The sequence below is a fragment of the Carettochelys insculpta genome, chromosome 2 (genome assembly GCF_033958435.1).
Source record: "Carettochelys insculpta isolate YL-2023 chromosome 2, ASM3395843v1, whole genome shotgun sequence".
In the NCBI taxonomy this organism is placed as follows: Eukaryota; Metazoa; Chordata; order Testudines; family Carettochelyidae; genus Carettochelys; species Carettochelys insculpta.
The window spans coordinates 238,193,817-238,216,526 of NC_134138.1; the positions used below are offsets into that span (position 1 = coordinate 238,193,817).

The 22,710-nt window shown below is 39.9% G+C and overlaps 1 protein-coding gene across 3 annotated transcripts in view; it reads left to right on the forward strand.

The window, feature by feature from the left end:
- Nucleotides 1–22,710, forward strand: part of SLC25A40 (solute carrier family 25 member 40) — a 51,226-nt gene that overhangs the window by 3,634 nt on the left and 24,882 nt on the right. For all 3 annotated transcript variants that reach the window (XM_074984781.1, XM_074984779.1, XM_074984780.1), the window contains exons 2-7: nucleotides 1,106–1,225; nucleotides 4,254–4,313; nucleotides 8,304–8,410; nucleotides 12,718–12,785; nucleotides 17,400–17,524; nucleotides 20,868–21,041. In XM_074984781.1, coding sequence (XP_074840882.1) covers nucleotides 1,129–1,225; nucleotides 4,254–4,313; nucleotides 8,304–8,410; nucleotides 12,718–12,785; nucleotides 17,400–17,524; nucleotides 20,868–21,041 — 631 coding nt within the window. In that variant the 5' untranslated portion in view covers nucleotides 1,106–1,128. The remainder of the gene's footprint in view (nucleotides 1–1,105; nucleotides 1,226–4,253; nucleotides 4,314–8,303; nucleotides 8,411–12,717; nucleotides 12,786–17,399; nucleotides 17,525–20,867; nucleotides 21,042–22,710) is intronic.

Consider the following 22,710-nt stretch of genomic DNA (forward strand, 5'->3'; position numbering starts at 1 on the left):
AACTGGGGTCCTGTGGGGGGGGGGGTGGTGTTTGTCCTCAGGGTGGCTCTGTGATGAGCCGTTGCAGGTGGTGGGAACTGACCATTCCCGTGCTAACCATAGTTAGGGGAAATCGATGAACTCCATCCCAGCTGGAACTCGGGCAGCTTGCTGTTTGAGCCCTAGCTGGCTCCGGGTCATCAGTTCCCCCCGCCCCTGTACACTATGGCTCTGCAAAGAGCCACAGAGAGGGTAAATTGACAAAATTTCAGGGCACATTTGGACAGTTCTCACAGCACAGCAGTGTGTCGCAACACTGGTTAAAAACACTGCTTTGTCTTGTGAAAGTGCAATTTACAAATGTAATTTTTTGTTATATAGTTGCATTCAGAAACAAAACAATATAAAACTTTAGCGCGGTGGGGGCTAACCGGTAACAGACCAAGAGCTGAAAAGTGCCCATGAATGCTGTGAAGAGCTAGGTGCATATACTAATAATACTATAATAATTAACAATGTATATTTTATAATATTAAATTATACAACTTTAATGGATATTCATACTTCAAAGTTAACAATGGGGGAGTGGGGGGATGTGCTGCTCTTGAATGTCTCCATCCTTTCCTTACAGAGCATACCCAGAGAATGGTGTGGGGCAACTGCTCTTTCTATTCTCTAGGGAAACATGCATCTTCTCCTGTTCAGCATCTGGGTGGTGTTGCTAGGTTGGTTGGTGGAGAGATATGGCCTGCAGTGCTTTTAGAGTGCTGACAACATCCAACTGTATTTTCATTTAACTTCAACTAGCAAATGCTGTTGAACAGCTACCTGGGGAAGATATAGACAGTTGAGCCTCTTTATTTTTAATATTTAAGGGTATTAAAAATCTCCAGTTAGCTATGTATCACAGATTTTTGTTTTGTTATTTAAACAAATGTAGATTTATTTTTTTCAGAACAAGTTGTAGAAAAGTACGCATTCTAACTTTTACAATAAATAATGACTTGATATGGAAATAGAAGAATAATGTTTACACTGTACTATTTTTGTGTATTTATTCATTTTTCTCTAATGATTTTTCCATAAATTTTGAAAACAACTTAAAATGCATTTCTGTTTCTTACAGGTTGCTTTTATGTGAGGAGAATTATGGGTTCTGAAGAGAACAACAATGAATCAAATAAAATAACTGCTACTCAGCAAGCAATTGCATCTTGTTGTGGAGCTATTATTACATCACTTTTGGGTAAGGCAAAATATTGACCAAACTTAGTATAAGGTAAATCAAAACTTTCTTAGACAATTTTAAAAGATCTTTCAACAATTATTTTACATATGTTTGTTCTGCTGTGCTATGCGACAGAAAGGCCTTTGTTGTGTTCTCTCTGAGCACTGCCATTTAAGTATTTTGAACCCACATAGACTTCACTCAGTTGGAGTCTTTCCAGTCTCTTGACAAAATTTAGTCACTTTCAAAAATGGGAACAATTTTTTATTAACTTATATCATTATTTTGCCTCCTTTACCTTATGATGTAAGAGACTATTTACTTTCCTAATCAAATGAGGCCAAGCAGGTCTTGATTCAGGAATTCTTGCTTCAGAAACCTGAATGACAGATATAAAGGGCTCTGTTGTAGGGTTTGTTCACTGCACTAGTCTTTAATCCTGAAAGCACTATGCATGTGAGTAATTTTATACACAAGTCATCCCACTTAGTTCAGTGTGACCAGTCATCTGTACAAGTGTTTATAGGATCAGCAATAAATCTATTGGAGAATTCTCCCATTCTCCTATTTTTTTCACTCTCCATTTTCTAATATATGTAGTTTCCTTAGAGCGACTTGCAGGATTTGAGATTTCTTTTATTTTTTGCTGCCTACTGCTTCACTTCATGTTTGCAGGCGTAGATTGGATGGCTTATGCAGGAGATGCTATGATATTGAAGCTTTTTGAAAGGAGTATGTGCTCTGATATAGCTTGGGCATTTCTGTTATAAGAACTGCTCAAGAGAGACTATTACAACTGCTCTGTCAACACTGTCAACCATGTTGTTTTAAGAGGAGATTTGCAGCAGGAGTTCGCTCCTCTCATTTTGCAGCATAGATGAAATGCCAACCTCCACTTTGATTAGGGCTCCCTGTATTCATTGGGATTTCATTCTTCTGCAGCAATGCCTAAAGCATCTCAGCAACAGCTGCAGAATCACAGAGCAATATCAGTTTATCCTGTTCTTCTTCCCCACTCCAATACACAGCTGCATCAGCATGTTGAAAATACTGATCGACTTATAATGTGTTTGATTATTGTAAAGGATGAACTTGTGCTCTCCCTTCATGCCTTCACTCTACATTCCTCTTGTGGTTTTCTGTAAGCAGTCTAAATCAGCACCTCTTTCCATGTTAGTGCATAATGGAGAAATCTGGGAAACAGGAGTCAGCTGCTGTAAGGTCCCAGACAGAAGGGAAGATAGAAGACAAAACACAGGGTGTCTGCAGTAAAAAAGACACATTTTGAAGCAAAACTGCTTTCGGTAAAAGCCTGGTTACCGAGCACATTCAGTTAACTGGCATGCTGAGGGCCTGGTTGCCCAGTAGGGGGCTAGTTGCTGTAAGGCTAGGTGGTGCAGGACTGACTGACCAGCCAGTGCTGACTGCTGTAGGGCTGATTACCTGGCTGGGACCAGCAGAGCGGCCTGGCTGCCCACTGCCTAAGGGTGGGAGGTGGAGCAGGGCCAGGTGTCCGCTTGCCCTGCCAGGTGCTCACAGCGCTGCTGGCTGCCAGCCGCAGCTCAGATAACCAGCACATTTTCTGGGGATGCTGGAAAATAAAGCTTGTACTATAATTCCATAGCATATTAGGGCATGTGTGCACACAGAAACTGCACCAGTTTCTAGTTCATTTTAATTGAATGGATGCAGTCTCCTTATATGGACATTCTCTTTAGTGTACGTAAACATACATAGTTATTGATTTATCTTACTCTTTATGGCTAGTTGAAAATAGTTAAGGAAAACACATGAGCATTCATCATTTTTTGTGTGTGTGCCGAGATTATTTGTGACATATGATGATTTTTTCCAAATAGTTTGAAATAATGAAAAGATGTTGTGGTTCGTGGGCAAAAACTTCCATGCTGTATGAATGCTAAATGAATTGGTTCAATTTTATTATTGGTTTTTACTCGCTGCCATGATGTAGAATATATGTCTTGCAAGCAATTTTTCTATTAATTAGATGTGTACCCTTCCACCTTATGGTGTGTGAAGCAGACCAATATAAGACAATGTATGACTTTCCTTGTGTTTGCCAGAGGATTTTCAGGAGTCTCCAGCCATGTGTATTATGAACTCTCACACCTTAACAAAACCATCCTCCCCAGTCCCCCAATTTCCATGTACATTAGGAATTCTAATGATATTAGATATTATATTTCTTTTCTAGTAAATACTCTCACTAAATATCCCTGACCTCTTAGTTATTCAGCTTTCAGGTCTTCTCTACCATGGAGAAATGTTAACCAATGGTAATTTTTTTTTTGTAAATTTCTCAACATAGGGTGTGACCTGAGTCTACTTTGATTTCACATTTCATTAATCTGCCAATGTAGCTTTTAGCATAGTCAAAACCTTAATTTTTGAGTGAGAAGAAAGCTGGTTTTAAAAAATAGCCAGTGCCTCACATACCTACATCTAAATATATTGTTAAGAAGCAGAAAAAGAGCACGTCACATTTTTTACTTTGCAGATTGCCATTAAAATCACTTAATGAAATAGAGACAATGTGGGTACTGTGTTCCTCTAATAATATGAATGGTCACTTAGTTGGTGCATATTGTTTCCACTCTGATACGCCATTTAAATGTTTCTGCTGTGCTATTTTATAAAAATTCAACAGTGCAGTTTCATAGCACCCATCTCTTGGGTTTTGAATAATCCCCGTGCTCTTCTAAATATGTTATGTCCGTCTGACTGATAGGAAAGTACAAGGCAAAAGGGATAGCTGGTCACTTACAAGCCACATGTAATATTACTAATTCTTAGTCCAGCAAATCATCTGTGAAACACCTTCTCTATTTTCTCTGGCTGATACCTTGCAAAATGATTTTGTGTTTGTGTATGAAATAATCAATGTAGTAGTTGAGGATGCTCATGACCAAGCATCAGCATTGATGTGCTGGTACTTTTTAGGGCTTGCAGTGTGCTGCTGTGGAGGAAATAATATATGTAAAATGTATTCATCAAAAAGTCACGTGATTCTTTTTGTTTATTTTAGTAACACCTCTTGATGTCGTGAAAATTCGACTGCAAGCTCAAAGCAGTTCGTTTGCTAACGGTAAATGTACAGATTTTAAAATACGGTGTTCTGCTACCTTTATAAATATTTTCCATCTTTATATTGCCCATATCAGTTTTATGTATACTTCTATTCTGAAAAATGATAATCTAAGCTTCTGTGTTTGTTTCAGTTGCTTTAGTTCAAATTTGGTCATATTTTTTAAGAAAAAGATTCTCCCCCTTCCATTTTCAGCACTGCAGACTCAACTAGGACCAGAAGGTCCAACTATGTGTTCCTTCTGGCTTGAATGTCATTGTGACGGGTCCGGTCACTGGATTTACCCTGTCTTGGGGCTGTTACTTGATGTACTGGAAATACCACGAAGCCCAGCTTCCTGCCTCTTGGGCGCCCATCATCTCTGTTCTGCTGAGTCAGGCCTTTTCCAGCTCTGACACAGAGATAGGGTCAGAGCACTCTTTGGTATAATACAAATGCTGAGATCAGATCAGCTCGGGGAAGGCTCAGGGTACAAGGACTTATCTCAGCCCCAAAGTGCACAGTCTAGTGCTGCAAAAAGTGTTTGAAAAGTGTCCACTGAATGCCCCATTGATGGCAATCTGTTGTCCTGCTCATAATCCAATCTATTGTGATCAAGAACAGGAAAGGTGACAATAGGCACCCTTGTCACACTTCTCAGAGTATGCTGAAGGATATTGTCCGGACACCATTGTGAGCAGCTTGGCAAGTCGAGAGTTCGTACATTGAATGGATCAGGTTAATAATTTTGGATGGAATGCCACGGTGTTGCAGCAGTTTCCACACAGTGTCTTAATGCCATCAAAGGCTTTCTCAAAGTCTGTGAAAGTTGTGAACAGTGGGTTGTTCCACTCAAATGACTGTTCTGTGACCACACTGAGAGTTGCTGTTTCGTCAGTACAAGATCTCTTGCTTCGGAATCCAACTTCTGCTGCTCTGAGCTGTCTATCAATTTCTGCCTTCATTCTCTCCAAGAAAATCCTATTGAACACAATCTATATAGAAGCAATGAGGCATTACTTGTCATACTTTCTGTCCCATTGTTAATGATTCAGAACATGCTGTTTGCTTTTTTGACTGCTGCTGCTGCCCATGAATGGGTGTTCCAGAGAACTGTCTGCAAGGACTCCAAGATTTTTCTCCTGAGTGGTAACAGCTAATGTACTCTCCATCATTTTTATATGTATAGTTGCGATTATTATGTTTTCCAATGTGTATTACTTTCCATTTGCCAACATTGAATTGCATCTGCAATTTTGGTGCCCAGTCACCTAGTTTTGTGAAATCCTTTTGAAGATCTTTACAGACTGCTTTGGACTTAACTATTGATCAGATTTTTATGATCTGCGATTTTGCCACCTCACTGTTTACTCCTTCCTCCAGATCATTCATGAATATATTGAATAGGATTGGTCGCAATACAGACCTGTGGGAAAACACCACTATTTACCTCTCTCCATTCTGAAAACTGACCATTTATACCTACGCTCTGTTTCTTATCTTTTAACCAGTTATCAGTCCATGAGAGGAGCTTCCCTCTTATCCCAAGACAGCTTACTTGAGTCTTTGGAGAGAGACCTTGTCAGAGGCTTTCTGGAAATATGAATACACTATATCCACTGGATCCTCCTTGTCTACATACTTGATGACTTCCATGAAGAATTGTAGTAGATTGGTGTAACATTATTTCACTTTACAAAAGCCATGTTGACTCTTCCCCAAGAAATTTTGTTCATCTGTGTGTCTGACAATTCTGTTCTTCACTGTAGTTTTAACCAATTTGCCTGGTACTGAAATCAGACTGTCCCTCCTGTAATTGCCAGGATCACCTCCAGAGCCCTTTTTTAAAAATATGTGTCACATTAGCTATGCTCAAGTCATTTACTATAGAATCTGAGTTAAAGAATGGATTACAAATCACAGTTAGTAGTTCTGTAATTTCACATTTGAGTTCTTTCAGAACTCTTGGGTTGTATTCTGTCTGGTCTTGGCGACTTAATGTTGTTTAATTTATCAGTTTGTTCCAAAGCCTCCTCTCATGACACCTTAATCTGTAACAGTTCTCCAATTTTTCACCAAAAACAAATGGCTTAGATTTGGAAATTTCCTTCATATGCTAAGCCATGAAGACCAATGCAAAGAATTTAGTTTTTGCCACAATGACCTTATTGTCCTTGAGTGCTCCTTTAGGATGCTGAGCATCCAGTGGCCCCACTGGTTGTTTAGGAGGCTTCCTACTTCTGACGTACTTTTAAAAATTGCTATTACTTTTTGAGTTTTTAGCTAGCAGTTCTTCAGATTCATTTTTTGGCATTTCTCATTAGCTTTTTTTTTTAAATTTAATTTGTCAGGGTTTATGTTCTTTTCTGTTTTCCTCATTAGTATTTAACTTCCACTTTTTAGTCCCTCACTACTTCTTTTACTTTGTTTTCAACTGGGGTTGGGAGAAAGGGGCACCTGTGAAAGACAAAAGTTTTTGCAGCAGTCATCTTGGTGGAGTAGCTAGGTAGAACTGACTACCTAGATTATCTCACTCCCATCCTTAAATATGATTGCATGGAGGAGGGAATCCTTTGTCTTCACTTTAAACTTTATTTCTGAGTTTCAGTGGGAAAATACAGCATCCAAGATGGGTCCCAGCATCAAGTGATATGGCCACATCTTGGTAGGACCAACCTTAGTGCCTCCGCCTAGCTTACAGGAAAATTGTTCGCAGATCATTTTCGTGAGCTTTTGGGCTCTTAAGTTCCTTAAGTATTGCTAATAGCCCTCACTAAGCATGACTACATTAGTAACACAGATTTATACTTCATATTCCTAACTTGATCTACAAAGATGATACATTCATACAAATGGGAACATCATATTTAGTAGATTATAACTTTTCCAGTTATACCTTATATGAGGTATTTCAAATAAAATCTATTCTAATTATGTCATATTCATAAGCATATTTTTATAAGCATATTCCATATTTTTCCTGCCACAGTCATGTTCAGTGGCAACGTTTCTGAGGTCCAAATTCTGCCCTCAGGTACAATTCTGCAACCCCAGTATTGGTATGTGAGTTGTACAGATGTAACTGAAAGCAAAACTTAATTTTACAGTTCGAATTTATTTGACAATTATGCTGATGCTGAGCCACAGAAAATTCCATTTCACTCTCCTACATATGTGTTAACTCTGTGATGTCAACAGGAATTAGAAAAATATCAAAAACTTATTTTAGTCAATAAAGTAGTTATAACTCAGTGTTCGCAGGAAAAAAGATCTCTTAATAAAGAAGGTGCCATTTTTATTTTGTCATTATTCTTACCTCATCATTACTTCAACCCTGAAGAGCAGATAAGCATTGCAAAAACATATACAATTGATTAATGAGAAACAGACATTCCTACAGTAGATGTATTATTATAAATCCATGATTACAGTACTGACATTTTAATTCACTAGGAAGCCTGTCTCCAAAGTTTGATGAAACTTTTGAAATGGACAAATAATTCTTGTTTGGTTAACTTATGTAAGCAAAAAGCGACAATGATACGTTGTGGTCTTATAATTCTGCCAAAGACGTGTCACTCTATTCTTGCTATTTATTTATATACAATTAACAAAGGAGAGAGAGGGAAAAAAAAAGAAATGACAAGGTGATCAAGGTGTGTAAATCCCTGATCTGGCACAGAATCTGATTTTGACTTTTTCCACATCCTTTCCTGTTTTATCATTGCTTCAGCAGCCACTAATGTAACACCAGTTGATTAATGCTTATCTCCATGTGTTGGAGTCTGGGTAAGCAATTTCATTTAGTATGGTAGGGATGTTTTTGGTAGGTGTATTTGTTGCTGCTCTTCCTTTCCCATTTCAATATCAGACTTTAATGGCTTTCCAAGTTTATTCTGCACCAGCTTGTTATACCAGCATATTTGTTACCTATATGATTGATTTAGAAATATTATTTAATGGTAATGATATTTCAGGAGTTAACTTTCTTTATGTGCAACATTTTATTAGGAAAATGCTTTGTATACTCCAATGGCCTTATGGATCACGTATATGTCTGTGAGAATGGGAACAACAAAGCCTGGTATAAGAAACCTGGCCATTTCAGAGGGATGTGGGTAAGGAAGTTATATTTATAAGATCATGTGTATTGGGGATGTTTTAAATCTTGCTGCATTATCAACTAAATCTTTTGAGGAGTTCATGTGCTATCCAGTATCATTTGAGAGGGGTTTCATGTTGCAAGACAATATCACTAGGGATGTGCATAGTTCATGCAAGTTTGATAGTGCAAATTTTACGTAAAATTCATCAACACATCTCAATATAGCTGTATCTTATAATGACATTTACTTTTCTTCCTACCTGACACACTATTTATTATAAAACAGTAACGTTAAGATCCATGCAGATCAGATTGCATGTTTGGTTCTTGCACCTTACTTAGTCTGTCTGCAGGAAGATCCAAGCTATAACCTTAAATATAGACACAAAACAGTAGTTGGTAGATCTCATACTTTTCCTTTTTTTTTTTAAATGTTACTACAGCTCTAGGAAGAATTGATGATTGCAGAGCTTATTATTTTTTATGAGGGCTACCAAGCAATTCAAAATTAATTATGATTAATCCTGTAATCACAGTATTAATCAGTAAGGCTGTGTCTACACGTGCCACTTCTTCCAGAAGCAGCATGGTAATGAGCTGTCCGGAAGATGCTTATGAGGCGCAGTTGTAAATTTTCCTCGCCTCATTAACATATGGGCGTGTGATTTGGAGTCTGGAAGAAGTTCTTCCGGACTCCAAAATATATGTGCAGACACGTGGCCCGCAGGGATCTTCCGAAAGGAAACCCTCCTTCTGGAAGCCCTTCTACAAAATTTTGAGAAAATTTACATCTGCGCCTCATTAGCATCTTCTGGATGGCTCATTACTGTGCTGCTTCCAGAAGAAGTGGCAAATGTAAGCACAGCTTAATAGAATAACATTATTTAAATATTTTGGATGATGTCTACATTTTCAAATATATTGATTTTAGTTACAACACAGAACACAAAGTGTGCAGTGCTCACTTTATAGTTGTATTTGATTGCAAATATTTTACAATAAAAATAAGAAACAATATTTTTCAGGACATTTAATAAAAGTACTTTAGTGCAGTCTTTTTATCATGAAAGTTGAACTTGCAGATGTAGAATTATGTACAAACCTCCACCCCATCTTAAAAAAATAAAATAAAACTTTAAATCCTGTAAGTCCGTACTGACGTATTTCTTTTTCAACCAGTCACTCAGACAAGTTAGATTACATTTGCAGGAGATAATTCTGCCTACTTCTTGTTCACAGTGTCACCTGAAAGTGAGAACAGGCATTTGCATGGTATTGTTTTAGTCAGAATTACAAGATACTTATGTGCCAGAGGCACAAAGGATTTATATGTCCCTTTATACTTCAGCCACCATCCAAGAGGACGTGCACACATTCTGGTGGTGGTTTCTGCTCAATCTGAGGTAGTACAGATTGCATGTTCATTTTCATCATCTTGGTCAGATGCCATCAGCAGAAGTTGATTTTCTTTTTTGGTTGTTTTGGTTCTGTAGTTTGTGCATAGGACTATTGCTGTTTTGAGACTTCTGAAAGCAAGCTCTACATCTCATCCCTCTCAAAATTTTGAAGGTACTCCAATTCCTTAACCCTTTGCTTGAGTGCTATAGCTATCTTAAGAGATCTTGCGTTGGTGCTGCCTTTTTGCTTTATCAAATCTACATTGAAAGAGTTCTTAAAACTAACATTTGCTGAGTCATCTTCCCAAGACTGCTATAACATGAAATGTATGTCAGAATGCAGGTAAATCAGAGCCAGAGACATGCAATTCTCAAGGGCTGTTTCTACACATGCCACTTTCTTTGAAAGTGGCGTGCTAATAAATGGCCCAAAATATGCTAATGAGGCACGGATGCAAATTCCCCACGCCTCATGAGCATAAGGTCACGTGATTTGGAGTCCGGAAGAAGGGGCCTCCGGAGGAAGGACTTCCTTCCAGAAGACACCCCCCCCGCCCCCCCCGCCAGGGGGCCGTGCTTCTAAACAGCATTTTGGAGTCTGGAAGAACGTCTTCCGGACTCCAAATCACCTGACCTTATGCTCATGAGGCGAGGGGAATCTGCATCCGCGCCTCATTAGCATATTTCGGGCCGTTTATTAGCATGCCACTTTCTGTGTAGAAACGGCCAAGGGCTGTGTCTACACTTGCATTCCTCTTTCGAAAGAGGAATGCAAATGAGGGAAATAAAAAATGCAAGGGAGGTATAGATTTACATATCTGGCACCTCATTTGCATATTCTTTTGAAAGAGCTTCTTTCGAAAGAAGAAAAAGCAGTGTAGACACGGCTCTTTCGAAAGTAAACCCCATCTTCAAAAGAACCCCACTTCGTCTCATAAAAAATTGGTTTATTTTTGAAACAGCGCATCTACATTGCTTTTCCTTTTTCAAAAGATATGCAAATGAGGCACTAGATATGTAATTCTGCACCTCATTTGCATTTTCAATTTCCCTCATTTGCATGCCTGTTTCAAAAGAGGAATATAAGTGTAGACATAGCCAAGGAGTTCTGTAAGAAATTTAATGCATTATTTTTAAATGAGCTTCGTTAGCTTGGAAGCATACCTTCTGGAATGGTGTCCAGAGCACAAAGGAATGTATGAGTGTTCAGCATATGTGGCACTTAAATACCTTGCAGTGTTGTCTACAAAAGTCCCATGCGAATGCCGGTTTTCACTTTCTGGTGACATTATAAATGAGAAGTGAATGGCATTATGTATCATAAGTGTAAACAGACTTGTAGTTCTCCTTATTCAGCCAATGGCTGAGTGGACTTGAAGGCTTTAGGTTTTATATTGCTTTGTTTTTTGAGTGCTGCAGTGTAACCATAAAAAGCTACATTTGTAAATTGTACTTTCATGATAAAGAGATTACTCTACAGTACTTGTGTGATGTGAACTAAAAAATACTATTTTGTTTATCATTTTACAGTGCGAATGTTTGTAATAAAATAATACAAAGTGACCAGTGTACATTTTGCATTATATGTTGTAATTGGAATCAGTATACAGTAGACCCTCAAGTTACACAAGGGTTCCGTTCCGCGCGCCCTCGTGTAACCCAGATGTCGCGTAAGTGGGGGTCCGGCTTTTTCCCTGGTGGAATACGCATTCTTCAGCTGGGGGAGCAGCAGAAAGGTAAGTCCTGGGGGTAGTTGGGGAGGGTTAAGCCTTGCAGTGGCTTGGGGCCATGGGAGGTGGGCAGGGGGAGGCTAAGTCTGGGGTGGGTTAGGGCTGCAGGGGGGCGGGGAGTGGAGTTGTACTCAGGGGTGGTGAGTTGGAGCCCTGCTTGGGTGGTGAGCTGGGCCGTAGGTGGGTTGAACAGGTGTCACACACGTGGGGTTTAAATTGGAGGGGGGAGGGTTGAACTAGAGCCTTGCACGTGTGAGGATGCATGAAACTGGGGCCGCACATGGGGTGGGGTTGAACCGGGGCGGGGGGGGGAGATTGAGTTGGAGCTGCATGTGGGGGGGCGTTGAACCAGTGCGGAAGCTGGGCCGTGCATGGGGGGTTTAAACCAGGGCAGCGGGTGGTTTGAGCCAGAGCTGGGCGCGGGAGTGGGGGTGAGCTGGAGCCACATGCAGGGTTGAACTGAAGCCGGGGAGGTTGAGCCATAGTTGTACCTGAGGGGTGGTGAGCTAGAGACAGAGGTGGGGGCTGAGACAGGACCATGTGGAGCTGCGGGGGTTTAGTCAAGGCTGGGGGGAGCGAGTTAAGTGCAACTGGAAATCATCCATTTCCAGGGTTTACTGTACGAATTGGGGGTCAGCTGCATAAGAGTGGGGTCACATACTCCGGGTTTGTGTACTCTGAGACCTTACTGTATTTGAACATGTGAAATAAAATATTTAAATATATGTAGTAAATTTCAGTTGGTATTCTGTTGTTTAACAGTGCAGTTAAAACCACAATTAATCACAATGCTTTAATCATGATTAATTTTTGGAATTAATTACATGAGTTGCTCTGATAATTGGCAGCCCCAGTTTGTATGTATCCCATTTTGTGCTGATTGCGAAGCTAATAATGTTTTCTGCATGGCCTTTTCTTATCCAGTCAATGCACATGTGACAAGATCTGCTATGTAGCTAATGGTATCTGATCATATATGCATCAGTATTCTGGATGATACAAATGGGGCAAGTATTATTTAAAGTTAATTGTGTGTAATTATTTAAATAATTGGAACCTTGGTAAGAAACTATTTTAAGTGTACTACTTTCTCTTGTAGAGTATTTTAATTCCATCTCCTGCCCCCAAATTAATTGTTACACAAATTAGAGTTAAATAGCTAACCAGTGATCTGCATATGATTCTTATTTTAGGATGCATTTGTGAAAATTATTAAAATAGAGGGTATTAAATCACTGTGGAGTGGACTTCCCCCAACACTGTAAGTTGAAATGTCATATCTTCCATAATTTGTTTTAAAGGGCAGTTATACTTCATTATCTTGACCAATTACTACTCATAGTCCTAAATGATGAATTTTTGACAATTTATAAGTTTCCCAAGCTAACTTCTTGGTTACATGTAAGTGTGCTAGAAATCTTCAGAGGCATAAATATAATTTCAGCCAGACCAGGAGGTTTATCCATGCAGCCTCTTTGATGCATCCTCAGTAGCTGGGCAGGGACATCCAGCCTTTGGCCATTAGTCTTAGGCTAATACCTTTCATACTTTAAAGTGCAATATTATTGTTCCCTGTCAGGTGGTTTTCTGTTAGCAGCATGCCATCCTGTCGAGAATAGGAATTAAGGCATAGATTCATAAAGATCCTTAAAGTTCCTATCTTCCGCTGAAATCAGTGAAAGTTAAGGGGGTAAATATCTTTGTGAATCTGGGCTCAAGACTCTATCTACAGAGTATCATTACTTCATTTTTAATGACAAGAAAGTGACTCTCAAGTAAAAAAATATCATTAATCTTTAAAGCCAGCTCCAGAACCTATAAATCACAGAACACAGTGGCACAAGTTCATCCAACACTCTTGTCCAGCAATGTCCATGATCTGGCATGATTATAGTTAGCCAGATGTTCACTTATCATGGGCGTGGCCAAGTTTACTTTGGTCCCATAAAGTTTGTTTACAGCCTGCAGTCCTTGTTCTCAGTGTTCTGTGCTGTTATCCCTTAATGTCTTCTATAAGCACAGTAAACAGTGGAAGTATTGGTAATGCTGCTAGACAATATTAACCTCCCATGGTTTGGAAAATTCTCTGGTTCATCACTGGTCAGGTCTTGAGGGTGCTGGACTAGAGAGGTTCAATCTTCCTCACACAAGCAATAACACTAAATATGCCTTCAGTGTCCATCCAACACTATAAATATAAAGACAAAAGTAAATTGCTGATTAAATAAACATGATTTGTGGTCAAGCACCTGACTATTTCAGGGCTTGAAAGTCGTAAGTTCTTAAGTGGATCAGGTGGTACATATTTGAGCCAAACAAGACAGCAAGAAGTCCTGTGCCACCTTGTAGACTAACAGATATTTTGGAACATAAGCTTTTGTGGGCAAAGACCTGCTTCATCAGATGCATGAATCAGGGCAGGGAGTTCAGAGGTGGGTTTAAAGAAGGAGTTTCCGTCAAGGGGACAGCCAAAGTTGACACGATCTGTTCAGTCATGGAGAGTGTGACCCATTATCAGCAGTTATTGTGGAGTTGTGAACATCAAGGCTGTGTCTGCACTACAAAAATAACTTCGAAGTAGAGCATCTACACACACCCTACTTAAAGTTAAACTTCGAAGTAGGGCACTACTCCATTCCTGGGAATGAAGTAAGGACTTCGAAGTTGGGCTCCCTATTTTGAAGTTAACTTCGAAGTAAGGGAAAATGTGTGTAGACTCTCTTCTGGCTACTTCAGTGTAGTGCCTAACTTCGAAGTTAGTTCCTAGTGTAGACCCACCCTTGCAAGAGAGGAGAAATCAAGTCAGTTCAGTGAGGAAGGATGTGACCCATTATCAGTAGCTAATGCTTTTCTTCAACACTCAGGCTACACTTCCTAGGATTAGAAATGGCCTATTGTGTGAAGTCATATATTTCTTAGGAAGAAATCTGAACTGTTGGCTAATTGTTCTCCATGCATTTCTTAAGTAAATATATCAAAGCTGACTTGTAAACCGCATTAAGTGTTGATTGGGGATAGTAATGTTAAGTGATGTAACAACACAATCATGAAAAGCCTCTATATGTATTTATTTCAAGTTACGTTTTATGTTATGTAAATTGTTTACTTACATAATGATGATAAAATCCAACTATAGGATCTGTGGGTCTGAAGAATAGAAAAATTTAAGTGTGCTTGTTCCCAACATTTTCATTCTTCAAGAAGATCCACAAATCTGACCCATGCTGCGTGAGGTAAAATAATCTTTATCCACTAGTTATCAATAAATATCATTTTAGTAAATAGAGCCCAGATCCACAAAGGGACTTAGGCTTTGTGATGTTGAGAGCTCTGGCAGCTAAAAGTTAGAAAATCTCAGAGACACTCTGATTCAGAGTCCAAGTTAGGCACCTTGGCTCCCTGTTCAATGAATAGGGAGAAACAGGTACCTAAGAATGTCATCCCTAAAGACAGCATGCTAGGCAGGAGAGTTGCCTAAGCTAGTCAATGAGATATGCAAAAAGAGAGGGGCACGTGCTTGTCCCTGAATCTGTCATGGAGATGGGTGCCTAAGTCCAGGTATAAATAAACTTGACTGAATAGCATGATCTTGCGTCCCTCCCCAAATTGTCCAGCAGAGCGATCTTATGGTATGTCTACAGTGTAATAATACACTTTCAGCTAGCCTGTATTAGGTGACTTGGGCTAAAGACTATACAATTGTACTATAAATGATCTGGCTTTGGGAGCCTAGTCCAAACCTGAACATCTACAGTGCATTCTTACAGTGATGAAGCCAAATCTCTGTGAGCTTGAGTCAACTGCAGCCAGTCAGCTGTGGGTGTTGATTGCAATGCAGACAGCTTTTTAGTGTCCCAATACATGATAGCTGCCTTCTCTAATCTAAATAGTACAGATTTAAATTTTTCTTTTGAATTACAAATATACTCGTTGCAGCAGATAGTACTAGCGTTAACCTAGGCCACAGGTTGGCAACCAAAACAGCAAGAAGAGCCATTTTTTTCAAATTAGGTAAAAAACTCAATTCAAAAGCTGCAATGCATGTAAATACGAGATAGTTCTTAATAAATAACGTCAAACCATACTTTTTATAACCCTTATTTTAAGAATAGTGCACACACAACAATTTGTAATGTGATACATGTTTACTGCAGGATGTTCACAAACTTTTTACATATTCTGTTTCCTCACACTTTACATGTGTATGTTTCTACCACTATCTTCCTGACTTTAACTCTCAAACCCACTTTAATTATGCCAATTTTACTTTATGTTTAATTTCTGTTTTCTTTTTTAAAATGCATGTTGCCCTTCACAGCAGGAATGAATAATAGAATCCTAGGGCTGGAAGGGACCTTAGGAGGTCATCTAATCCAGCCCTCTCCCTAAACAGAATGAACCCTAACTAAATCATCCCAGCCAGGACTTTGTCAGGCTGGGACTTAAAAACCTCTAGGCATGGAGACTCCACTACCTCTCTAGGTAAAGCATTCCAGTGTGCCACAAACTTCCTTTTCCTTTTCAAATCAAGAGTTTATTAGTAACACAATCAAAACACAGCTACAGTATCATATCCCACAATATTTAAGGGGGAGTTATCCAACATTTCGAGATCACATATCATTTGCTATTTAGATAAAAGTTGGGCTCCTTGTTGGGCTTTTAGACATTGACCCTTTATCAAAAATAATTGGAAGGGTTTTCTTGTTTGTTTGTTTGTTTTTTACTTTGTAATTTTAGTGTCAGGAGCTACAAAAGTCGTTAAAGAGCTGCATGTTGCAGGGCCCTGACCTAGACAGTTGTATATTTGCTATTTGGGATGAAAAACTTAATTTGGCATGATGGTTTTAACAAGTTTTACTGTTCTGACGTACATCAATGTAAAATGCAGTTGGGTTAGAAATTGATTAGTAGATAAACGTTGTTCATTATGATCATTAAAGACCAGATTGTGCCACCTTTACCCGTGCTGACTAATGCCTTGCATTGTGAATAAGAGTGGCAGAATATGGCAACTATCAAACTTGGAAAAAATGACATGCATTGATTAGGGATGTTAACGGTTAACCAGTTAAGCAGTAAGTCTCATCTTAAATGGCCTGGTGAGGGCAGGGAGTTGCTCCAGCCCTGCAGGGTTGCCACAGGTGGGGGGTGCTTCAGCAAGGCTGTATCAGTCTCTGTCTGCAGCAGCCCTAGGGGGTGGGAGGCTGTACCTGGGGCTGCCATGGATGGGCACTACTATGGCCCAGCTGAAGAAGCCCCCCATCTGCAGTGTGCCCCAAGAACCAGGGCTGCTCCAGTCAGGCTGCAGTGCCCATGGCACGCTGAGGACCAGGAGTGATCTGGTCCTGCTGGAGTGGCCCCCACCCACAGCTGCACTGCATGCAGGGAAGCTCCATCTGGGCTTGAGCAGCCCAGGTGCCTGATGCGCCACAGGCAAAGTGCAGGGATGTGAAGGTTGCTCCAGCCCAGCTTGGCTAGAGTGACCTCCCCAGCCACCCCTGCTTAATTGGATAACTGGTTAAATCATATGTTAGCCTACCCTTTAATGGGATATCCCATTAAACAGAATTGTACATCCCTAGGGTTAAGATCTCTGATTAATATATCAAGGCAGATTGTGAAAACAATTAAGTTCAAAAGGAACCCAGTGTTTATGTATATTTACTATGCTGTTGGTTAATGGAGATGTAGTAGACATTTGTGAATTGAGGGAGATGGACATGAGTTTTCTCCTTCATCCATAACATCCATAAGTTGAAATGCTTATTCTTTTTTATGTAACCCCTCAAATCTCTATATTTGATATCTGATATAAATTATGTTGGAGGCATTCAGTTTTCTTTGCTATGTTTTCTTTATTTCTGTATTTTAGAATAATGGCACTTCCAGGTACAGTAATTTATTTTACCAGCTACGATCAGCTGAGTGAAGTTTTGATAACTAAAATAGGACAAGACAGTGACCACATTCCAGTTCTTGCAGGCTCCATAAGCAGATGTGAGTCATAAGTTATCTGTTGTAGTATTTTCTTTGCTGTTTCTTTTCCAGTTATTTTATATTTTAAGCCAAATTTGCTATCATTCCAAAATCAGTAGTCCTTCTCCCCTTATGTCAGGGTGCTTCACCACTACTTATTTAAGTGGACCAGAAGGGAGCCACGGTTCTCCATCTCTTCAGGGTTTCAATCTAGAGACCCTGCTGTGAGCAGCTAATGTCTGCTACTTCAGGCTTCTTGTTACCTTTGGGCATTTCTGTGAGGCTTTTTTCCCCATAATGCGTCCCTGGGCTGATAATACCTCTTTTTAGGCCTTTCCATCATTCTAATAACCAGAGAGGGAATACAGAGGTCTTTCTTTCTTTGGCTACCCTCTGAGTTGGGCTTTCTCACATTATGCACATCACCCAACTCCTTCCCCATCTGGGCTTCACATTCAGTTGAGCCTGGCCTGCCCTGCAGGTGCAAAGAGGTTTACTAATTACTTTCTACCTCTAGTTAAGTTTTTCATTATAGCTGTGTCTACACTTGCATTCCTCTTTTGAAAGAGACATGCAAATGAAGGAAATTGAAAATGCAAATGAGGCAGTGGTTTACTTATCTGGTACCTCATTTGCATTTTCTCCTTGCAAAAGCTCTTCTCTCAAAACAAAAAAAGAAGCAGTGTAGACAGGGCTCTTTCGAAAATAAACCCCATCTGCAAAAGACCCCTTCTTTCTGAAATAAAATAGGAAGAAGTGTTCTTTTGCAGATGAGGTTTATTTTTGAAAGAGCCCTGTCTACCCTGCTTTTTTTTTCTTTTGAAAGCAGAATATGCAAATGAGACACCAGATATGTAACTCAGTGCCTCATTTGCATTTTTATTTCCTTCATTTGCATGCCTCATTCAAAAGAGGAATGCAGGTGTAGACACAGCTAATCAGTATAGGGTACTGTCACATCATATGCTGATAAAGATAAATTAATAAATACCATTGATCACACTGTAGTTAAAAGCTAACTAGGAAAGAAAAAAAATTTGAATGTATGCACCTTTTTGTTTCTTTATAATGTATAAAAAGCTAGATTTTTTTTAAAAGCCTTTTTTCTGAATTTTTCTACACAAGAAATTCAGGTCTTCGCTTTCCTTGTTTTCCTAGAAGTTCTTAGGGACACTGAAGAACTGGTAAGATTACACTGCAACAGAGCTAAAACAGCTATAGCTGTTAACTCCTGGGCTAATTGTGTGCCAATAAGGCTCATCCATATTCAGCTGTGGGGAGTCTTGAACAGGTCCTGGCATGGCTGGATACCTCACTCCCTGCGATTCCTTGCTGCTTCTCTTTCTCTTCTCCTCATTCATGCAGGGGGCTCTGGCTCCTGCACAGTATTTGCAGGAGTTTGCAAGTGCTGGTGGGGTCTCTGCCAAATATGGCATGCAGTTCTTTGTAAAACTGACAGGTCTGCATCTCTGCACGAGGTTGATGGTTGGCTTCCCTGGTCTTCTGATACTGCTACAGCAGTTCCTTCATTTTGACGTGTTGTTGCTATTGATTCCTCTTGTATCCCTTCACTTGCATCCCCTGTGCAATCTTCTCATAGATGTCCAGGTTTCTACAGCTGGTCTGTAGCTGTACTTGCACCCACTTTTTTCTCCCCACAGGTCCAGGGGAACCAAATTCTGCTGTCTCTACTCCAGGCAAAACATGTCTACAGTATGGGATTAGTATGGTTGTTTGGACGGTTACATACAACAAGGGAGAATTGCTTGTTGTGCTCATGAATTTGGGCAATCAGGAAAAGATATGTAAAAATATGAGGGCAATTTAAAGGTGGTGGCTTCTGGTTTCCATGTCAGTGCAATTCATAATGGTGACTAGAGTGGTCACTGTTTGGTATTGCAGGCCAACTACTGAATGACTGTTAGGGTCAACATAGGTTACACGGTGTCTACACTTGCACTGCATTAATCTCAGTAGGTCTAACATGACTTAAGGTAGTTCTGAGAGATAGTTTTATAATGGGATGCTTATGTTAACCAGAGACACATTTGAATCTATACATGCATTAACAGGTTGAGACAAGGCAATTTACATCAAATTACAGTGGATGAAAGGCTGGATATGAGTCAACATTGTGCCCTTGTAGCCAAGAAGGCTGATGGCATATTGGAGTGCATTAGGAGGAGCATTTCCAGCATGTCTAGAGAAGTTATTAGCCGCCTCTATTTGGCACTGGTCAGGCCACATCTGGAGTATTGTGTCCAGTTCTGGGCCCAGCAGTATGAAAAGGATGTGGATGCATTGGAGCAGGTCCAGTGGAGGGCAATGAAAATTATTAGGGGGCTGCAGCTTATGACCTACGAGGAGAGGCTGAGAGACTTGGGCTTATTTAGTTGGCAAAAGAGAAGGGTGAGGGGTGATTTGATAGCAACCTTCAACTTCCTGAAGGCAGGCTCTGAAGAGGATGGAGTGAGACTGTTCTCAGTAGTGACTGATGGCAGAACAAGGAGCAGTGGTCTAAAGTTACAGAGGGGGAGGTGTAGTTTGGATATCAGGAAAAAGTAGTTCACCAGGAGAGTGGTGAAGCAGTGGAACGTGTTACCAAGAGAGGTAGTAGAATCTCCACCCCCGGAGGTTTTTAAGTTCCGGCTTTACAACGTCCTGGCTGGGATGATTTAATTAGTTAGGGTTGAGAACTGCTTTAGGCAGGGGGCTGGACTCGATGACCTCCTGAGGTCTCTTGCAGCCCTAGGATTCTATGATTCTAAATTAAGTTTGTAGTGTAGAACAGGTACTATCATGCAATGAGACATGCTTCAGTTATCAACTCACTGGTTTGTCACACACTAACTGGCAATTGGGATTGTTTTGTGATGTGCATTATGATATTTTTAGTGTGTGGTAAAATGGTCCACATAGCCACCTGGTATATGGCAAACTAGTGCAGTTTGTCACACAGTGAGGGAATGTATGCTGTAGCTATGGTGCTGCAACTTTGCTGCTATAGCACTGTAGTGTTAGATTTTCCTTATGGTGGTGGAAGACGTTTTTCTGACAAGATAGACAATCTCCCTCTCTACGAGACAGTGTCTCAGTTGACAGAAGAATTCCTCTATTGGCATAGTTGGGATTGGGTTAACATTCCCATAGCACAGACCACAAAATGCAATATGTCAACCTGATTTTATTTAAACCATGCCTAGATCTCTTTGTAAGCTTAGCCTCTGATCTTGTGGCTGAAGGGAAGCAAATGTACAGTGTGTGGGAAGAGTTGATTATTTTTAATATTTATGAAATTGCTCTGTTACTAGATTTAGTTGTTTTTAAGTCTTACTAATGAAATGTGGTCTTTTCTCATTTTCAGTGGGCTCATTAACTGTATTAAGTCCACTGGAGCTGATCAGAACTAAAATGCAGTCTCGTATATTATCTTACAAGCAACTGCATATGTGCATCAGTAATACAGTGGCCAAAGATGGCTGGCTTTCACTCTGGAAGGGCTGGTTTCCTACTGCTCTTAGAGATGTACCTTTCTCAGGTAAGGATTTATCTCTCATCAAAGTTTGTATTATAAGAATACTTATTTGTCAGTTCTCTTATATCTTTCCCTTATACTTCAATAACATAGCTCTGAATAAGATAGTGCTTTGCTATTCTAAATTATTTAAAATCCATCTGCTGAATTGGACTGTCTTGAAATTCACTGAGCCTCATTGAGATGTGGGGTAAGATTAAGGTCAAGGTCCAAATGAGGGCTAACTTGATCAAGAAGTTCCCCAGATATAGTCCTTTTAAAGAAATATTTAGACTTTCACCAGCTTTCTCTAACTTTTTTGTGCACAGTTGGGGTTTATGCTGTACTTATGATCACCCTCTGCAGCTGAATTTATTCACTCAAGCTTTATCTTTTTTCTAATGTATGACATCCCCTGACCTTTTGGGGAAGCAGTGTTTCAAAATTTATTGAAGTTTAAGTTTGTAACTCCAGCTCAGCTTAGGTAAACTGGTCTGTCAGTGAGAGTGTACTGTACTGATTCCTGTATTGCAAGACTGGGTCTTTGTTGCAAGTGAGAGGCTTTGCAGACAGCCTAATGCCGAAAACTATGTAGGCTCGGTGTGATATGCTATGACCATTGAACCTGGCCAGCACTCAGTGAGTATGCTGTGAGTTTGAGTCCTATCCTTGGCAACTTCCAGAGCATGTTTGTTACTTTCTGTCTACATTTTGCCTTTTTGAAGCATTATTGGAAGTTGTGCCCAGAGATCAGTATTTATGATATAAGTGCCAATATTTAAAGTGCTCTAAGAGTTACATGCAGCATCTGATTTTTCTTTTAGAAAACTTGCCAAAGAAAGTAGAATTAAATAGAGAGCAGGGCTTGACAAAGCTCTGGCTGGTATGATTTAGTTGGGGTTGGTAGTTCTTTGAATGTGGAAGTGGACTAGATGACCTCATACGTTCTCTTCCAACCCTAAGCATCTATAATTCTGTGATTCTTTTAAGATGAAAAATTCATACTTTTTCACACAATGTATAGTCAACCTGTTTAACTCTTCTCCAGAAACAATAAAAAGGTTCAAAAAAGAACTAAATAAGTTCATGGAGGCTAGCTCCATAAGTGAATATTAGCCTTGATGGGCAGGGATAGTATCCCTAGCCTCTGTTTGCCAGAAGCTGGGAGTAGGAAACAGGGAATGGATCACTTGATGATCACCTATTCTGTTTGTTCCCTTGGCAGCAGCTGACATTGACCACTTTTGGGAAATAGGATAATGGGGTAGATGGGCCATTCATCTGATCCAGTATGGCATTCTTATAAGTAATTGAAATAACATAATATTATCAATGATTTCTTGAACAATTGGGCTAAATGTGATCAAAGGAAAACAAGTCACAAGTCAGCAGTGGGCAATAATTTTTGATAGGGGACCACTAAGAATTTGGAAAGTAGTTAAGGGCTGCACTCTTCCATGATATTAATGAAGAGGTGTGGGGCCTGGAATGGAGGTTGGGTACAGAAGGGACAAGAGTTTGAAGTGCGGGAATGGGCGTGGGGTCTAGGAGGGAATATGGATGAAGAAGGTAGTTGTGACCTGAGGCAAGGGACTGGAATTTTGAGCTGGGGCAGGAGGGATTGTGATGTTGGGGGGCAAAAGATTGGGGTGAAGGATCTGGGAGGGATTGTAGGTGCAGGAGGCAGACTGAA